Source organism: Betta splendens, chromosome 13, assembly GCF_900634795.4.
Source record: "Betta splendens chromosome 13, fBetSpl5.4, whole genome shotgun sequence".
NCBI classification, from domain to species: domain Eukaryota; kingdom Metazoa; phylum Chordata; class Actinopteri; order Anabantiformes; family Osphronemidae; genus Betta; species Betta splendens.
Window position 1 is genome coordinate 10830382 of NC_040893.2, and position 20839 is coordinate 10851220.

A 20839-nucleotide genomic window follows, 5' to 3' on the forward strand; every position below is an offset into this window, starting at 1 on the left:
CATGTAAGGGTCGGAAGAACAGTCAGGGAGACTCAGGGGCATTCAGAGAATCAATCTCTCAGAGAGCTCCAACACACACAGGCACCATTAACGGCGTCACAGTGGGGCAATTACAGAGATGGTGCCTTGGACTGTATCCGAGGCTGTGCTGGCATTAACCTGGCCAACAAGCCTCTAAAAGGCACACACACACACACACACACACACACACACACACACACACACACACACACACGCATCTACCTGAGTGTCTCTCCAGTAGACCCTCTGCGTTTCCACAAGTTAACCAGACTGGAGGAGCGGCTGGCAGCTGAGGAGGATTTGCCGTCTCCCACGTGCATGCGCACCACTGTGCTGGTAGTGAAGGCACTGCGCACGTTCCGCTCTGGCTTGGCTAAAATGATGTACACCTATAAAACGAAATAAATATATTATTCAAACATGGCTGGACCGATTATAGAAGAACCTTGATTCAAAAATGCAAATGCACTGAGAGCAAAACTTTACAGCGGGTTATTTCTTGGGAATCTCAGTTGTCTACAAAAAACCTCTTTGTAAATCCCCTTTTTGAAGGACTTTTATTATGTGGTATTAAAATTATAACTAATGAAAAAGGAAAAATACCTAAATTAAGCTGTAGGTAATTGTTTTTATTGATTGCATTTCTGTTGTTGAACCAGAACTAACTTTCTCCTTGAACGCACATATCTCACCATTACCGTTAAAGTGGAAGAGAAACGTGAAGTAGCTTTAAATTGTTTTTGTTTTTAACTTCAATGCAGGCATTTGGACAAAGTGTTATTTTATGCTTCTGTTAATCTAATCAAAAACTTTGCTTAAACACTTACTTTCAGTTACATCAGTGTGCTCTACGTATGTGCATTACCACTCAAACAAAACAATCTTGCATTCATGCTGCACTGTGAAAAACATGGAAAAGAACACTATTCCTCTTAACATTAAACTTGTGTGTATAGAAAAACATTTCATAACACTGCTATTGTATAGAAAGAATATGCTTAGCCCTTAAGCCTTTAAGGTTGCTGACATATGTAAAATAAGTAACCAAGTTATAATAGGTGTCTCATTCCACAGTGCATTATGTATTAGCACAGTTGCTGTGGTTACATGAAGTTTAAATATTATGGACGGGTTTCGATTAAAGCTACAGTATGTTTGGGTTTCGCTCAGTGATTTAAAGCAGAGCCGTGATGTTTTGGGAGACCAAACATATAAGGAAAGAAACAACTTAAAGTAGGAGCTGTGAACTTTATCTTTCTTACCTTGGGTACAAACATGCAGCACAGAGCCACGGTGGCGCTGAGGCTCACGCTGAAGCACATGGTGATGATTTTGTAGTTGGAGCCAAAGTAGATGGGAACAAAGGCCAGCCAGATGATGCAGGTGGTATACATGGTAAAGGCAATGTACTTAGCCTCATTGAAATTAGCGGGGACGTTGCGGGTCTTGGAGAGAGAAAGAAAAGAATAAATGTGAGAAAATAATGAACTGCTTATTGTGGTTTTGCGTTTTTTTGGCATTCTGGCTTAAACTGGAAAACTACAGTAAAACAGAGCAAGAGAGTGTGACCTTTAATTAGAGGGCTTTACAATAATAAAACAATAAGAGACTGTGTTACACATGGCTAACTCACTGCTTCGGAATTACAGTTATCGTATAATATTTATGCTAATGTTCATAAATACTATATGTGAATTAGGTAAAACACATGGTTCTAACCATGCATCACCTGCCACTGTAATTATAAATAAGCTGCATTTGAGCTTTTGTCCCTCTTTTTTATTCCGCTCTTACACACTAAAGAAAATACATAGCTGTGGGCCATCAATAAGGAAACTATGACTTAATCATCTGTTTGTTCTCTATGTGATCATAGTTACTGCTGTTGAACGGTTGTAGAGCAGCAAATGCATCCACTGGCTCTTACACCTTACTATTTTATATTGTCATTTTGAGGAAGTTAAATTTTGTAATGAACAACATTTAAACTGTTCAGCCAGTACCTTGAAGGCATAAAAGGTGCAACTGAGAATAAGCAGCCCATTATATCCCAGTGGGGCAACCACACCCAGGTTTGTTGTGTTGCAAATTAGGTTGACTTGGCGGATACTGGGGTAGTCATGGATCACCTGTAGAGACATATTGGAGGTTAACGTGACATAGCGCTTATACTAAGCTCAGCATTATAGCTGTTTTTATTATTCTTAAACTTGTGACTTGAAACTTGTGACCTCATAGAGGTATATAAAAGGCACAGTGGAGAAGCTGTGAAAATGATATTTGAACCCTTTGAATACTTAGCTTTGACATGCAAGGCAGACACACCTACTTACACAGAGCTTACCTCAGGTGGCTCCATGAGGAAGAGAGCCACAATGATGCCCAGCTGCAGCAGTATGAGGAGGAAGGCGATGATGAGCTGAGCGCAGGCAGACATGAAGCGAGGCTTCTTTGTACAGATCTTCTTTTTGCTGCCTGCCAGGATCCGAGCGATGCGGTTTGTCTGTAGCCGGGTCCCGAAAAGCAGTTTATACCAAACATATTGGACATAGATGCATCAGACATCATTTCCTTTCACTCACTACACTTTATGTAGAAAAACAATATTCAAAGTCTCTGGTATGAAAATGACATAATCCTCCTTATACCTCTCTTCAAATAATCAGTCTTTACCTTAGTGACAAGCGCAGAGTAGCTCATGGCAGGAGACAGGCCTATTCCAAGCCGTTGGAGGTAGCAGTGGATAAAGTGGGGTTTGGCTATTAGGCTGAAGGTACAAAGGTATCCCAGGCAGATTCCTGCCAGTATGATGTAGCACAGCTCCCTGCTGGACGATTTCACTACCGGCGTGTCCCGGAACCTGAGGACGGACACGTTCCGACAGAAAGAACACATGCAAACACATAAAAAACCTGGTTTCTTCTGTTCACATCCGTATCAGATTCTTGTGACTGACAAGGTACTTGGATGAATAAAAAAAAACCTCAAATTAAATCCACCTAGGTGAAAACTGTAATTGATATTCTTGTTGAATCTGGCACCGTTGGAACCGTTGTTTTCCTTTACAAAATCCGTTACCTGATGAAAACTGCAGTGACAAAGAACGTGGCCATCAGACCGAGGCAGGCAAAGACTACAGCCGCTATAGGTTCAGGGTCTCCCCATCGCAGGTACTCCACTGGGATTGGGTCACAGCCTGGTGGTACAAAACACAGATGCATTCTTAAAATAAATGAGTTGAATTTACGATTTGTTTTTTTTATATGTGTGAAGCCCAGCATTTGGTAGACTGTAAGCATTAATAATATATGTTACGCTGGAGTTAAACCACGATTGATAAAGGATGTGACTCAGTGTGAGGTGGTGAGAGTTGCAGCAGCAAATAGCAGTCTAAATAATTATTATAGTTAATAATTATAACACTATTGCTTTTTAGTAATTCTCTCAAACTTCTTTCTGTGTAGTTCTGACACACACACTTCCTTTTGTCCTCTCATTCAATCTTCGTCTTTCTGCTGTCACTCCTTTTTTAGTTGTACACTCATCCATCAACCTGTCCCTCGTCTATCCGCTAACATGTCCCATATCCGTCGCCATCCTCACAGCTTGCACCTTTCTCATAATTCCTCCCATCCCTTCTCCATCCTTATCTTCTTCACAGGCAGGACAGTAAGGCATCATTAATTAAAGGAGCAGTTCTAATGATGATCCGTCCTGCTGGAATTATCTGGCTGGTCAGTCTAGACATAAAAGAGCAGCAGGGACGCACGAGGAAGGTTTCTAATACTTACAAACCTGTGTGCACAGTACTGCACACGGCAGAGGGAGTAGACAAGACAAAGCAGTCATTAAAAGGACTTAAGTCATTTAAGTCACACCAATAAAGCTCATTAAATTAGTGATGTTGTTAGGTTTAGGGGCATCAACTGAAACCACACCAATATAGGTTATTAAATTAGGAAAGCAGCTAGGGTTGGGGGCATCAACCGAATTCTAAGTGCCGAATGGGAGCCAAGGTAACAGGAAAGGAAGTGAGGAGGACGCATTCTGCAAGGTTTTGGTACAGTTACAGGTTTATATCACATAGTAACAGCTCAGTTGATTTAAGTTAAAACCATGTGAGGAATCTGACATCATGTCCTGTTTGATAGTGAATATTCAGACAAGGAATACAGTTGCTCTCCTGCCTGAAGACCATCCAGCCATGAAAATGAATGGGGGAAGGAAACTACTGAGAGGAACTTGCTGAAATTTTGGTTCCACTTAATCCTGATCACATAAATGTGGATGTTGGGGCTGAAAATCCCCGGTCAGCGGTTTTCACATGTGTCTTCTCAGAGCAGAGAGATGTACAGTATTGGCCATGTTGGCAATTTAATACTTAATTAGCTCCAGTAACCTGCAGGAAATTGTGTCTCGCGCCTGACCCTAAGCCAAAGTGGTGCATTGAGGGGACGAGAGGTGCTTGGAGGGTTCAGTCAATATAAAGTTTCAGGGCAAACTCTTTCAAACATTCTCAAACTCAGAATGTGGAACTTGAGCGATCAGTGGAGAGGCTCAAATCCCAAAGCTAATCCTTCCCTTTTCTGCTTCTTTCACTATGCTGACTGCTGCTCCTGCTGAAGCCTCTATTCATCTCATCTCGCTCTTTCAGGCTCCCGTCTTCCATCGTCTCTATGTTCAGGTCATTTGTCTCTGGCTTTTGTATGATTGTTTTCGTCTTTCGCTGTCCCCTGTACTCTCCCTTTGCTTGCTATGGTTTTCACACACACTTTTCCATTGCTCTTTATCTCTCTTCTATTTATTTTTTTTCTTTTGGTCTGAAGCCAAAAGATCAAACATGTGTGCAGGAGGAACAGGGCAAACAGTTTGTTTACGAGATATTATCACTGTCCAATGCAAACACGCTTCATTTAATGTTCAATTGTGCAATTAGTCACATCCACATACTCTCATACACAAACGTGGAGAAACACATGTACAGTAAGCTACTGTAACTTTATCCAGTATCTTTTACTGACAACTTTTTCTTACTGGTCTTCTTGTTTTAGATTAGGGAGCCTTCTTTCTGGCAGAGAGCTTGATCTGAATTTTCAGTAGGGCTCAGTTCATGTTTTAATCATTAAGCATGGTGAGGAGCTAGCAAGCAGTATAATGAGCAGCTGAAAGCATAACAAGGCAATATCCAACCGCTTTGAACGCAATGGAGGGGAAATAAATTTTCATTGCAACTGAAATGTATTTGCATTGAAGACTGCCCTTGATGCAGAATAATTAAAACATTGGTGACCATGTCGGTAACAAATTGAAGGCATAAGAGAAGGAGAGCGGAAGGAGGAGGAGGAGGAAGGGAGGGGGTGAAACAGAGGAACCGTCTGTGTTCCTCTCTCTAATGAAACTGGTGAATGCCTTAGTTTACAGCAATATACTCCAAGGGTACATTAAACCCAGATGCTATACTCTACTACATGCACAAGCTGCTTCACACATCACGATTCCTGCAGTAACGTGCAGACTAGTTTCATGTTCTCATCTCGTTTGTATTGCATTATTATATAATATAAAAAAAGTATCTAAAAACACACAGACCTGTGAGGTCATCTGTGGGCCAGGAGCCCAGTTCACAGGCTCGGCAGGTGTACTCATCGAACACAAACTCGTTTTCTTTACAGGGAGTGCACGTCCAGCAGCAGCTCACCTCCCCTTTACGGATCACCTGTTAGGGGCAGACAAGCCTCAGTGTGTGCGCACACGTTTGGGTAGATGAGTCCAGCCAACTGCAACTACAATCAGTTGTATGTAAATACTCTCATCTGCGTTGGTGGAACGTACCTTGATCTGCCCTTTGGCACAGGGTTCGCTACACACTGATTTGATGATGTTTTCCCTGTTAGGCCAGATCTTATAGTCATCAATCTTCAACCCGCTGTTGTCCCAACTGCCAACTCTAATATAGTCATAGTAGTCCTTCTCCACTTTTTTGAAGTTCATTATTTCATACCTGTACAGTGGATAACAAACACAAGACGTCACTGCTGGAAAGTGTGTAGTCATAGTCAAAACCAATGTCCATGTTCACGGCCTACCTGCCAGGTGAGTCCCCATTAACATCAAATAAGATGCCCTCCCCAGACACGCCTGTAAAGTTGGTTTTCATGAGGAAGTCCAGCAGTGTAGCTCCATCTATAGGTCGCATGGCATCGCACAAGCCCTTCAAACACACAAGACGTCATGTCACTTAACAAAAATATTAAGCGTTTTACTGATTTTGGTAACTACTAAGGTTTTACCCTGTAAATATATGGGAAGTTACAAGAAAGTCTTGAAACGGGTCACCAGAACAAAGTGATGATTGTAAACTGCTTAAATATTAACAAACTCATAGAGGGGTGATAGCTGTGGCTGGTATACAGTGGGTTGATAATAATATGGAGAGACACTTCCTTGGAAAGTATACGACCGACTCATGGAACCACCAGTACACCAATTTGAAGTATTTAAAAACAATCTCTTTTCAAATGAATTCTAGCAGTTGAGTGCCTCGAATATTAGAGTTCTGGAGATATGGAGCAGGTGTAGAGGTTCCTCTGGCATATACATACAGTATATGTACAGTAGTGAACACATTAATATAGTAATAACTCATTTCAAGCACAGTAATAACGTGCAAGCGAGCAAAATCCATAACGAAATTAAAAACCTGACATCTTCGAAGGAAACAAGGCTCAAGGGAAACCATGTCTACTGTACATGATGGCAATACCCAGCTGGCAGCCTATTTCTGTCCTACTGTACCCCCCCCCCCCCCTCCCTTACTCTCCCTTTACTGCCCTGGTCTGCCCAGTACTGTCCAATCACCCATCGGAGCAATACTTACCTGATACCCCGGGCAGAGAGCCCGTTGCATGTTATGCAGGCCATATGCCATTGAGTAGATGGCATTAATGACGAAGCCCATCTTTGTGTCCTGTGCGTACTGCTGCCAAAGCGACTCTCGCTCTGCAGAGGTCGGTGGGTAGTGTCAAGGAGTGTGAGACAAAGAGGGAAGACGAGGAACAAGGTGGGTATTTATTATTATTATATCATATCGTATCATTTCCTAACATCCATCCTCTCCCCCAAATTCAGTGTCCTGCTCTGTTCCTGGGTCCTTTTCATCTGCATTACGTCCCATTTCATATTATATATGAAACATGAATCGCTTTGATGCAACTGCTTTGCGTATGAATGAAGCCAACGGTGCAGAATGACGGAGGGGGAGATGAAAGAAAACAAATAAAGGGAGACCTCCAGTTGAACTGGGCAGCTGTGTGTGTATTCTTATGTGTCTGTGCAGGTGTGTGTTCAGCCAGTCTGTACGTTACAGTATGAAGACATGTTACTGACATCAGTACTAGTCTTTATGAAAACACAGCAATTATAATATGTAGTACTATGAAAGCCTTTTGCTTTGACTCAGTAAATTACAGATATCATTTCAGTCTGTTCCAAGTAACAATCAGTCATTTATAAAAGCTGTAACCATGTAAACGTCACATAATATCATCACCCTTTGTTGACTGTACTCACTGCTACAGGTGCGGTTGTACTTGCTGCTCTCCTGCGGGTGGCCTTTAAGTCGACAGAGGAAGCGATGCTGCCAGAACTCTGGGAACCAGGGGTTCCTGTGGTTGTTTTCAGGCCGAAGCTTTAGGTAGTATTCATCAAACCACTTCACATCAGCCGACTGGAGCTTGATAGTAATACCGCCGGTCGCTTCCTTAACATAACCATCTGTCACGTCGTAGCGATCGGCCCATCCATCACTGCAAAGGCACATAGGAAGTTTTAGTAAAGTCCGGTTCTCTGTGAATGGGAATATGGCTTCAATAAAATACACTTCCCGTATCTCGGTTTATGCTGGTCCAAAAATTTGATTCTACTTTTATGCTTTCCAGACAATAATCATCTGTTAGAAGATTAAGACAGACGTACAGTATATTGTATTGTCTATTGTATTTGTTTTGTTGTGGTCCAGTTATTGAAAAGGAAAGACAAAATATGACTATTGAGGAGAATCTTGGGCTATGATTTATAGTAAATCACACACAGAGCATCCGGAACATGAAGTAATGGACACAACACAGTAGAAAATGATAACAGGTCATTTTTCCAGTACAACCATGAGACTGAAAATTTATCTGTCAAAAGGAAACATTGGAACTTAGTTCTTCTACCTGTGGCGGTTGTACAGTATTTTTACTAATATTTTCTATTTTCTTAAAAGGTTCTGTAACTATCATGCAGTAATAACAAATCAGCAACTCAGAGTAAAAGAAGGTACATAACGAATGATTAGCAGAGAGCTAGAGGACATGTGGGAGGGAGCTCTTACATCATTATGGGTTATGTCCAAAATTCATCACATTGCTGACAAATAGGCGTAAACACTACGCACAGACACATACAGACACACACACACCAGCTGGGTGTTGAGATGATCTAGGTCAAATGGAGTATTTTGGCTGCAGCTCAGCAACTATGCCCCGTCAGACAGTAGAAAGACAGCATTAACTGTCTCACCACACACACACACACACACACACACACACACACACACACACACACACACACACACACACACACACACACACACACACTTTGCATTTTCGGGAGGGGATCTGGGTTCCTTCTCCTCAAGGAAGCGTCGATGGCTCAGTGTGCGTGCTAGTGTGTGTCTCCGAGAGATAAAGAAGGGAAGGGAAAGAGGGAAAAGTGGACGGGAATGACAAATCTCCTCTCCTCCTTTCACAACTACTGCCAACAAGGCCTGAAGCAAGACAATGATCGCTCCCGCTTCTTTCTTTCTCCTTGTTTCTCTTTCTAAGCCTCCAGAGAACAAAACTCATTTTCTCCTACAGCAGCCCCTCCAGTTTCTGTCTGATTGGAAATCTAAAGTGTTTGTGTGCGTGTGCACGTTTGCGTGTGCGTAAACTGCCTTCTCCTCCTGCCTCCATTCGTGTGTCTCTACATGTTCTCGCTCCTCTTTGTTGTTGTTCTTCACTCCCTGGCCTTGAAGCTGTAGTCATGAATTAACGTGGTACAGTATGGATATCCATGGTATGAGAGGCCAAACCTGTGACCATGTGTTTTAAGCACGGTGAGATTTCAGAGGCACTGCTTAAAGGGACATATGAGTTTTAACAATGGCATCAATGAGGCTACAGTCACAATGTTACTTTCATTCCAGCTAAATCAAAGCGGCAGCAGATGGGAGCAATATTTCAATAACAATGATGAGTTTGCTATATGACTTTTCATTCAACTGGTGAAACGCTTCTTAGCACACATTGTTCACTTATGCTCTATTTTCTTTTAATTTCAGGCCGTCACTCCGTAGCATTCATTTTGTAGATGAAAAGTAAATCACCGGAGCCTGAAATTGTTTTTAGAGGTGATTGTACATTTAGATCCACACTGTTGCTCAGACCACTGGCTGCTTTTGTCTCTGGTGTCATGCAGGGGACAGTGTCTCACGCAGCGCAACAAAGTGCTATCATGACACCGCATGTCCTCGCCACACATCGATCCGTAGCTCCCCCCGGGAAGTGTGAATAGGACTTCAGATGTTTGTATGAGTATTTGCAGCTAGTCCGAGTTTAACACAATGTTGTATTGACTTTTTGACAAAGAACAGAAAGAAAGAGAGAAAGAACAAAAAGAGAGAAAGAGAGAAAGAACAAAAAGAGAGAAAGAGAGAAAGAAAGAGAGAGAAAGAAAGAAAGAAAGAAAGAAAGAAAGAAAGAAAGAAAGAAAGAAAAGAAAGAAAGAAAGAAAGAAAGAAAGAAAGAAAGAAAGAAAGAAAGAGAAAGAAAGAGAGAAAGAACGAAAGAAAGTCAATGATTTGTTTATTTGACCTTCACACTTTTTTACACAATTTTCCAACTTTCTGTCTCTCACTGGTCTTTTTTCATGCCTTGCCACCTGTTTGGCAGGATTCCCAGCAGGTCACAGCTGCAGCTCCTCAAGGGCCAAAGTGACATGCCACACTAGAATCACACCGACACACATGCCCGTCCACACTGCAACCCAATATAGAAAGATTTCTCAAAGGTTCACTATTATTCTAATAAGCGCCACTGTTTGCGCTGCTGAGGTTGTGAACCCGATCTCTTAACCATGTTTATATTAATCTCCCACTATTATTATTTTTGCAATTAACAAATATCAAATTGCCCCTTCAGGAAGAAATACGCACAGTTTAGCTCTCCAGCAGAGTCACAGGAGATTCTATTTGCTCTTTTTTCTGTTTTTAATAATTTCCTGTTTAGCACAGATGACATGGAACAACGTTCTTACAGGTGGCCCATACTTGTAAGCTGTCAGGTTTGTTGGTTTTAATTAGACAATGAATTAAACAATGAAATAGTACAGTACATTGTGTGTGAAATACAGTTTTCCGGGACTATTTTCGACCATAGTCAGGTTTTGTCTTCACCTGCGTCTGTTTAACGTCATGGGGACCTTGCTTGCGTCAAAGAAGCACAGCAGGAGTTAAATGTTACTGTGTCTTGGAGAGCTGGCTGTAACTTTGATGTCAGGGCTGTGAACCATGCTGTAAATAGTTCACTTGTCCTTTTTTCAAAACTACAGCAAACAAAACATCTGTAGGTTCTAAACCACTGATAATAGGTGTAAAAACAAGGTCAGAACTCCTTCATGTTGTCCAAAACAATAATGAATGGCAGAGTTTCCTGTAGATTTTAAGCATATTCCACTGCTAGTCTTCATCTTAGAAAACTCTGTCTTCTGAGCAGATGAGATTATTTTCAATTACAAAAGTGTCTACTAACCACAGTGCGGAACACACTATGAGCCATTGTGACAGGAGACCGACAGTGGCTCCGCACCCGCTGATAATGTATGATAACTGGTTTCTCCGGTGCCTCTCCGTTTTGAAGAGTGCGGCATGCTACTGGTGATTGTACTCTTTGACTTAAAGACAAATATTACAGCTCACAGTGTCTTGTATGCTGAAGGGTTTGTACAGCACACAGATGCTGTAACGTCTACGTACAGCACACAGATGCTTACTGATAAACTGTGGGGCGATACTGTCTCTAGGGTATTTATGATTTGCGGTATGAGATTAGAATGGGAGCACCATCGACGTGTATGTGTCATCATGAATTAGGCCGATCAATCTCTATTCTTGTTTAAAATAACTTAATGACATCCTGATTCTCTCTCCCGTTTCCCTCTTCCTCCGTTGCTCTCCACATGTCTAGGAGCCCAAGGACGTTGCTATGGTTTCCGGCCCACGCTGAAACTGCTGTCTGTACTTTATGTCTCATTAGAGCACACTGGATTTTAAGTGTATGAGTGCGCACAGACACACACACACAATCTCACTCTCACACCCACGTTTCTGTTCACTATTCAATTAACATTAGGCAGCCTGTCTCTACCAATATTGGAAATGCTATTTGCATAATAGTACAGTTTGCCATTGGTGTAGGCCACTGCACGTCCTTAAGCACAACTTTACCAAACCAATTCTGCATACTGAGGCCTGGGGCAATTGCCTTTCCATTCTGTTCATTCACAGTACAGTATAAATAGAAACTGGAACTCATTTGCGAATGACTATTAATTTTCAGCTGCTTCTTATGGATTCTATTATGAAATCCATTTTTAAATCCACCTCAGACATTTTTTTCCACTTTTTGAATTCCAGTAAAGGTTCACCAGATAGATTTGATCGCAGCACTACCAGTGCCAGTAGATGTACTGTATAAACTGGGTTTAAACGCTAGGGTGTCTGTCTTTTTCTCTGAATGACTATACTACTATTACAACAGTCTAACACTGTGGACAGACTATAATTGTCATTTTATTTTTATTTTTTTTTGTCACAAGCAGCTTGAATGATTTTCTGTTGTGAGGTCATTTTTTTAGGCATGGACATCTTTATTCAGAGTTATCACAAGTTGAGACTTGACCTTGCAGGCATTTCATTATACTGTTGAAATTACAGCAACATTGTCTTTGTTTTGTGTTTTAGGTAGGTGATTAATGATAAATAGAAAACATGGATAAAACTGAACAGTTCTTTTTTCAAGTACTGGCTGCCTTAAATAAATTTTGTATGATTAAATCTCTGTAGACGGGTCCATTCACAACATTAATGTTCAGAGAATGAATCACAGTGTTCAAGGTAAAAAAGCAAATGTTTATTTTTGTTATTGTTTACCTTTGACCTCGGAATTTTGTGGTTAATCACAATAGAAATGCAGGTCCTTTTACTCATCAAAACACCCAATGTGTAATGTTAGTGTTTTAGTGTGTTTAGGCTGTATCTACTGTGCTTTAATATCTGAGTTGCTTCATTAGGCTAACAAGACATTTTATTTATTTATTATTGTACAGAATATCGACACAATCTGAAAGAGCCAATAGGTCACTTTGGTAATTACAGTCAAAGTTCAATAAGCACATACTGTACAGCATCATGTGACCTCAAGCTACCCATTCTTCAGCTGCCATGGCAACCTGACAGAGTCCAACATCCACTGTTGGCAGCCCAAACGCTGTACATTCAGACTGTATGCTTCCAGAAATGTAACCCCACAAAACAAAGATTATCTCAAAATACATACTGGCTTTAAGCTTCAAACCAGCTCCAATAAAAACCAATGGCTGATGTCACACTTCACGAAAAATTTAATGGCTTAATAACTGCCTAAAATTCAGCAATATGAGTAAAATTCATGGAGTCAAATGTCAGAATTGTCTGTCACACAGACACATCACTGCTCACCTCAAACTGAGTACGTAGGCACGACATCGAAAGACGGATGTTCAGCCTGTGTGTAAGTACTGTAATAAGTCCCCCCCCCACACACACACACAGCTCACTCCTGCTTACCTCAAGGTTCCAAGGTTCACTTTTACTCATCTATCAATGCCACAATTCATTAACATGTCTTAATTGTTTCTGACTTTTCAAGCTCTCTTTTGTTACACTTTCCCAGTTTTATGGCCTATCACTTTATTGTATTTGTTTCTTTCTACTAATGACTAATTTGCATTATTATACACACTGTTTCTTGAATCTCAATACTTTTATCATTATCAAAACAGCATGCATTGGATTAGTTTCAAAATCATGATCATGATCACAACTGAATTAAAGCCGTCACATTAATAATATCAAAGTGCATATATCCTTCAATATTTCTTCTATTTCTCTTTCAGATTCTACAAAACCTATAAGAAGGTATTAGAAATTTATAGATATATTTACTTCCTCAAATGTCACACACTTTCCCTCCTATATACTTGGGCCAGTCTGGGCATAGTGCATTTTAGATTTTGGAAATTGTGCTTATTTCCCCTGGGATCCAGCAACAGAAACTTGGTTTGATATGTGACAGTGGGATAGAAACAGATCTGTCAAGGCAGGAGAGAGTGACTGGCACATAAACACCAGAAAGTTGCAGATACAGACACAGATATTCAAAAGAAACTGGTAGACTGAGACAAACCGGCATGAACGGAGGAGGAAAAGGCATGAGAGGAGGAAAAGAAAAGGGGATGAGGAGAAGAGGCAAAAAGCTGAGACAAAAACATGCTTTCTTCCTTTCTTAGCATGTGTCCCTGCAATTGCAATAAGATGAACGGTGACAGGACAAGGCAAGATATATGTGGTGGAAATATAGAAAAATAGAAGAAATGTGCCATGTCAGAGATCACACACTTAGAGAAAATACCTAATGTGGGTCAAAGGAAAAACAGTGCATCATGCGAATAAACAAGATTATCTGACACACATGGAGGGTGTGACTTGGGTGTTTATGGTTACCAGTGATACTGGGTCACTGGTGGTTGTTAATGACCAAATGCTGCAAAACTAACACCACTTCATTGTGCAGATGAAAAATGAACAAACCCACAGCAAAGATTTTGGATCAATATTTCATGACAGTAGAGAATTAGATATTACTTGCCAAATACTGGCCAAGTCAGTCACATGAACAGGTTTTTTCGCTTTATAAAAACAAAACTAAAGGCAAAAAGACCCACAAACAGACAGCAGTGGGCTGTTCCAGTTTGACCATGGGCTCCAAATATCAGCCAGTCATCAACTACAAAGTATCAAAGACAATTCTTTTAGCTGTAATTATGTTAGGCTGAGCTGTGATTCCTGAATTGTTAATTGCACACTTTTGTTGAACCGCTTGTATGTCGTGAGCCAAGGCACAACCACACGGAATGACTGGAAGATGAAGTAGAGACAAGAAAAATAAAACCGGAGCTTGAAATACAGATAAAAAAAAGAGAAACTGGGCATTCTGGGCTTCAAAATGCCAGAATGAGCAAAAAGGCAAACAGTTTACAATAAAGGCTCTATAAAAAAACACCAGGAGTGCAGAGGGTAAATATGTTGAATCCCCAGAGATAAGACAGGATTGAGAGAGACAGAGTGAGAAGATCAAGTGAGAGAGATATGATCTCTGGGGGAGAGACGGAATGACTGACAGGGGGGAAGAGAGAGAAGGATGAAAAGAAGACGCTAGTGTCTGTTCTAAGCAAGGTCAGGGAAGATGAAAAGCAATAATGTTCCAAGTGAGAAAGCAAGTTGAGCAGTGAAGGAAAAAAAAGGAGGAATGATGTCAGGCAGAAAGAGTAAAGAGAAATACAGAGGTTGTATATTCTGCCTATTCCTCCAAGTCTGACCTCATCACTTTTTATTGCTTCACACATAAAATTGTCATTTTCTACACTGAGCACAGTAATATCACCTGCTGAGGTAATACACCACCATTGTAACATTAGTCTTTCACCCCGTCTCTCTTATTTCTGCTTCATCTTTATCACCATAGTAGCCTCTTGGTCCTTGATCCTCTCTGCCTCACTCTATCTCGGCTCCCTCAACCTCAAGGCACTCCCTCACGTCTTCAGTCTCTTATAGGATAACCAGCACATTTGACTGACTTTCAAAGGCAATGTCCCGGCCCCAGACCCCATTGTAAGGTCAGGTTGAACCTAAATGGTAATATTATTTTGCAACAATATTTCACTTTTAAACCAGCCAACAGAACAGGTAAAGGAGAGATTCATGTGCTACTGACATGAAGCACTGGAATTATTATGGAGACCTCGACTGTCACACAAACTGTGGTATAAATGCTTATTTACTCCACAACAGTGGAACAGTAGAAATCCTGAATCTAAAAAAACGATCTAACATCATGTTCACATCGAGACGTATCATACATGTAGGCCATTTTAGATTCCCAAACTCTAATGCCAGCTCGCAACACGCAATATTTGTACCGTCTCTCCACACACGGCCATTAATGGACAGTCTTGTGTAACATAATGATGGGCCGGTGTCTCAGAAGCAGCCGTCAAAGCTATTCCCTGCTATACATGACAACAGTAATTATACTGGTTGGGCCTGCACACACATATACACAAACACATACACACTTAAGCAGCCTGTCTGCTTGACAGCAGGGATTAGCAGGGAGAGGTGCAGCTAATGCCTAGTAACGAGACATCCAGCTTATCGCCCACGAAATCTATGTGTGTTTGTCTGTGTGTGTATCAGAGAGAGAGAGAGAGGGAGAGAGAGACCCAGATGGATCCACAGTAAATTAGCTGCATGCTATTCAGGGTTTTAATGACTCTCCCACATCTCACTGGTAACACATGCCTCCACCAGCGCTCTCCTGTTCTGCTTTCTCATTCATTCACTCTGCATCCCCCAAATTCATCTTTGAATGTGCTGCATCTGCATGAATGTTGTTGAAAATATACCACACCAGTACACAAAAGCTAATGATGAAGAGCATGAGGGCAAGAATGAATATGCAACTAATAATCTACATATGTATTCAAATAATGTACATAACGAACGCATGCAAATACACAGTACATATAATGTGCTATACACATGGATTTACAAGGGTATCATTAGACAGATGTTGCTTTCTCAACTGATGACAGGAGATGATGTAATCTGCAGATATTTGTGGGTTTTGTATGCACTTTCCCCCAGAGCACTGATAACTTCCTCTCAGCTCAACTCATAAAATCTTGGTATTTTTTCCACCTAACCCTAGAAAATATGTTTCTCTAAGTAGAGATTAATGTACAGTAGCTGGTTACAGTGAGACTCATCACAACAGCTCACTCAAGTCTGGACCTTTTTAGGACAAATATAAGCATTTGGGAGCTTTTAAGAGATTTAACCTATTTTCATTAAAATGATTACAAAATAATTTTATTCTTCATAGCTATAGTACAGTCAAGCCTGTAGTTTTAAACTTTAAAGATTTGTACATTACCTTGTTTTTTAATTTGTTCTGTGGTTCAGCATATTTGGATGTTGATTGTGCTCCATGTCTTTGATTCCTTAATCATTTATTGATAATCATCTTAATCATCATGATGCAACCATCTACTGTATGTGGTTTCATTAGTCTCTGGAGTAAGGGTATGGTTTAATGATTGCTATTGTTGCATCACAGAAGGTCCTGGGTTTTAGCCCCAGGGTTGGCCAGGTGCCTTTCTGTATGAAGTTTGTGTGTCTGCGTGGCTTCTCTGCAGGTACTCTGGCTTCTTCCCATCTGACAAAGACATGCAGAGACTCTAAATTACCCGTTGTGTGTCCCTGTGATGGACTGGCAACCTGTCCGGGGTGTACCCCGCCTCTCACCCAGTGACAGCTGGGATAGGCTCCAGCACCCCTGCGACTTCCTCGAGAATAAGATGGGAGGATGGATAGATTTATGTTTTGTTTCTTTGTATTGCTTTGGCTTTTCTTCCCCTCTGGGAACAAAAAGCCTTTTTGATTCTAAATTCTGGTACTTGGACTTAGAGCAGTTACAGAATGCATGACAGTGTTTCCATGCAAGTGAATGTGACCATTCGAGGTGAAATCATCTCCTTTGCTTCGTGCTAAAAACCTAAACCTGACCTTACTGTTGAGGAATTTTAAAGCTTTTCTAATTATAGCAGGGCGACGCAGATGCAGGCATGTGCACAAGTAAACATTCTGCTCTTGCACTTGGAAACTTTCCCTTTCTCTCGGTTTCGGTCTTTCTATATTTTCTAGCGGTGTCTCCGGCGTTGCTATGGTAACAAGCTGTGCGGGGGCTGCGATCCGGCACACATCACACCCGTCTCACTGAGCTTACTGGTAGAGAGACAGAAACAAATGTGTGGCAGGGTTTGTTTCATTTGCTTGTGGAGGATATCCTTAACTGCTAAGTGGTGGTGTCATTGGAAATCCAGTAGAAGAAATGCTTGCAACTTGTAACAAACGTTTTGATATTCTAAAATTTCTAAAAGTATCTGACAACAGCAGAGGTAGACTAGTATTTTGACACACAATGCAGCCTAACTCACTAACTATTGCTGTTCCTACGTGGATGTCTGCATGTGCTAATCTGATGTGCTATATGAGCCATTGTTTCAGTTGCAGGTTCAGTCAGTTTACTACCTATTGATACTCTAAATGTAAATACAAGTAGTAAAAGTAGGCCAGCTAATTAATATTTGTAGCGTTTTTATGATGGGATATTAATAAAGGTTCCTTTAAAAGGCCAAACTGCACCGTGTATGAGGATTTTAATTGGCAAGACATGGACCTTTATAAAATAATTAATTACGTGTCCCTGTGAAACATACAATATTGTAAAATTTTATCTTGTGTTGCCCCCCAGAGAGGCAATAATGATTTGATACAGGGAATTAATTGCTTGTTTCCACTGTCACGTGTCATGTTGAGTTTCTGCTTTGATTTTCCACAAAGGCAGTGGTACCAAAATATTTAGTAACTTCCCTTTTCCCATGTTCCCTTCTTTGGTTTCACAAGGGATCTGCCATTTCTCAAAGCCATCACAGTTCATATTTCTCTTAATTACCTTTGCCTGCTTCAGAGCCTGAGCTAAATTAAGAGCCAATTTATTTCCTGTCCAGGCATTTCCAGGAGATAGTAGGACAGTGCTTTACAGATAGCCTTTCAAACATGTGATGAATGAACAGTAAATGTACCAAAAGAAAGAAGGAAAAAGTTGCTGATGACTATGGAAACAAAGTAGTGAGAAACTTTGTGCAGAAATGAAAAGTGTTAGAAGGAATAAAGACATAAAATGTCACTGGTTGTTTTAGTTTTAAGTCACTATCATCAATTCTTCAATGTTAAGAACCCTGGCATATCTCAAAAATTAAACGAAAACACAGAGAAGACACTCTTCAGATGACTGGTTGAATTATTATAATAACTACTAAAAGATTATTTTACGTGCGTGTGTGTGTGCGCGAGTCCACTGAGCCACTGGGCTGACGTAACAGTCAGTTTAATCCCACAGTGTAAATCTCAGAAAATGAGCAGCAAAATGTTGAACTGAAAGCTCACAACAGGCTAACCGTGCAAACAATACAGTTTGTTGTACCAACACACAGATTCATAAGCTCACACATAAATTCAGACAAGGACAGGAATGTATTTGCTCTGTGTACGCTTCTCTTTCCTGCTATCACTGTCTGTCTGTCTCTCCATCCTATCCTCTCTAATTCCCACCACTTTCCCATTGGAGTGCTGTAAGAGGATAAGGCCATTCCCTGGGAGAGCAATAAGAGGATGAATATGTGAGTGCGTGGGTGTGCTTTGTGTGTCTCTTCATATGCGTGTGTGCTGTACATACAGTATGTATGCATTTCTTTTATGTGCCACACATCTTGGTCAGCCAGTTCGCAATGAAACAAAGCTCTATCTCAGTGTTTAGTTTAACATTTCATATTTTAAGCGTTGCAAATAATTATTCCCAAGTATGTGCTCTAAAGACACCTTTAGGTACACTGTCTTTGAAAAGAAGCTACAGAAGCAGTTATCCTTGCCATTGCAGAAAGCCGTCTCTCCTTAATTCAAACATAAAGCAGAGCAGACCGTCGTCTCAAGAGAAGGAACAATGATAAAAGCAGAGACAAAAGAGAAAGAATAGTGTCAAAACGACAGGAACATGAAGTGAGAGAAAGACTCGAAGAAGAAGAAAGTGGCAAAGAAACAGAGAAATTGAAGGACCTGTGAGTTGAATAATGAATTCTTTGATATCGGGTAGTTTCAGTTCAGCAGCCTTTTGATCAACTGTCTTAGAGGACTTCTCCCAAACTGACAACAGAAAATGAAAGTCAAGGCAGAGCTTCACTGGGGTCTCGAATGTGAAAACACAAACCTGCTGACAGAACACTTTGATGTGCTGGACACTTTTGACACTGAGGAAGAAAGAGATCCAGGACACTGTGCTTCACGAGTTCCTTTGTCAAATTCATGGAAAAAAGAGGCATGATGTGATCCAAGAATGACAAAACACTGATTTCTAAAATACATATCCAATGTAAAGAAATCTGCCACCATCTGAACCTCTTCATGCTCCTAAGGGCCACATATTTAAGAAACTGCACCACTATAGATGTTGCTGTTGATCTAATTAAATCCAGGTGACTATACTATAAACAAATTTGTACCTAAAAATTGTTTGAACTGAAATAATTAAAAATAAACTGTCTAAGCACAGTTGTTCAGTATTCATTGTTTCTGCATTCAACAGACAAAGCACATCAACAGTCTGTCATTAAAAACCGCAGGACAGAGGGACAAACAGTGGTTGTTTTTTTCATAGTTGTAATTATAACAACAGGAAAACAGAAATAGAAAGATTACTTTGGATAAGAAAAAGAACTGCAAGAATCAATAATGCTTTTCGGAAATAATTGTTTAAAAGGCAGATAATTCTATCTCAAAGCAAGACTGCGCTTTTCAGACTAAGAACAAGGTCATAATCAGCTTTTCAGATTTATATTAATTAATAATGATTTATAATAAATAATATTAATTCATTTAAACACATCCCACCCAACATGTAACAACAGTTTCAACAATTCGCTCTAATGTATGTGTTTAACTGAAGTGTTTTTATATCCAATCATACCCCAGTCTTCACATATAGTATTGGAATCACTTAATACAGTGTCTCATTTATTAAAAGAGACATACATATATACTGTATTATATGTGTCTGTGTTAACTATGAGAAAAAAAAACGAAATTGTCTCCCTCTATTTCATTAATTGTTTTCTTCCTTCATATTCCTATTTGTTTAATTAGCATTAACAGTCAATGACTGCAATGAAAACAAATGAGAGTCAATTGATTTTCACTGTTTCAACAATTGAATGCCACAAAACAACTTGTTTTAATTTAAAAAGTCATATTAACCAAATACTAGCAAACATAAAACGCTCTATATCTATTCAGAGACTAGATTAGACCTTGTTTGTGTTTGAGAACATGTATAATACAACTGTACTGTATGTCAATGTGTGTATTTGTAAATGTATGTTTGAAGGTGCAAATTAATCCCAAACACAACACTGCTACGTAAATTATACTCCTGCTGTGAGCCATTTACTTTTTACATTAAACATTTCACACACACATTAAACCACTCATTCAATAAATGTTAATCTCCTCCTTGGGTCATCTTTCCCTCTTTCCAATTTCCCTCATCTTTCCTTTCCCTCTTCGATCGCTTTCCCTCCTCCCCTCACATGTCTTTGATCTCCCCTCATAGCGTGCAGGTATATAATCCAATCAAAATCAATTCTGAAGATGATCTGCCTTGAAACATCTTGAGCCTCTCAGATTTTGTCACAAGATTCTCTCTTTTTTAAATGCTTTTCCATCTAAAACTGGAAGGAAGTGGTTAGAAGACAGCTGTGGTGTGAAGTAGGAGACTACAGGGGTCTAAACTCTGTTAAATGATCA

The 20839-nt window shown here is 40.3% G+C and overlaps 1 protein-coding gene across 1 annotated transcript in view; it reads right to left on the reverse strand.

The window, feature by feature from the left end:
• grm5b (glutamate receptor, metabotropic 5b) overlaps positions 1-20839 on the reverse strand; it is a 46528-nt gene that overhangs the window by 10439 nt on the left and 15250 nt on the right. Inside the window, exons 7-17 of the mRNA XM_029170161.3 lie at positions 7591-7826; positions 6899-7020; positions 6108-6232; positions 5854-6022; positions 5611-5737; positions 3100-3217; positions 2695-2881; positions 2366-2524; positions 2025-2150; positions 1284-1466; positions 244-410 (exon numbers count right to left, since the gene is read on the reverse strand). Coding sequence (XP_029025994.1) covers positions 244-410; positions 1284-1466; positions 2025-2150; positions 2366-2524; positions 2695-2881; positions 3100-3217; positions 5611-5737; positions 5854-6022; positions 6108-6232; positions 6899-7020; positions 7591-7826 — 1719 coding nt within the window. The remainder of the gene's footprint in view (positions 1-243; positions 411-1283; positions 1467-2024; positions 2151-2365; positions 2525-2694; positions 2882-3099; positions 3218-5610; positions 5738-5853; positions 6023-6107; positions 6233-6898; positions 7021-7590; positions 7827-20839) is intronic.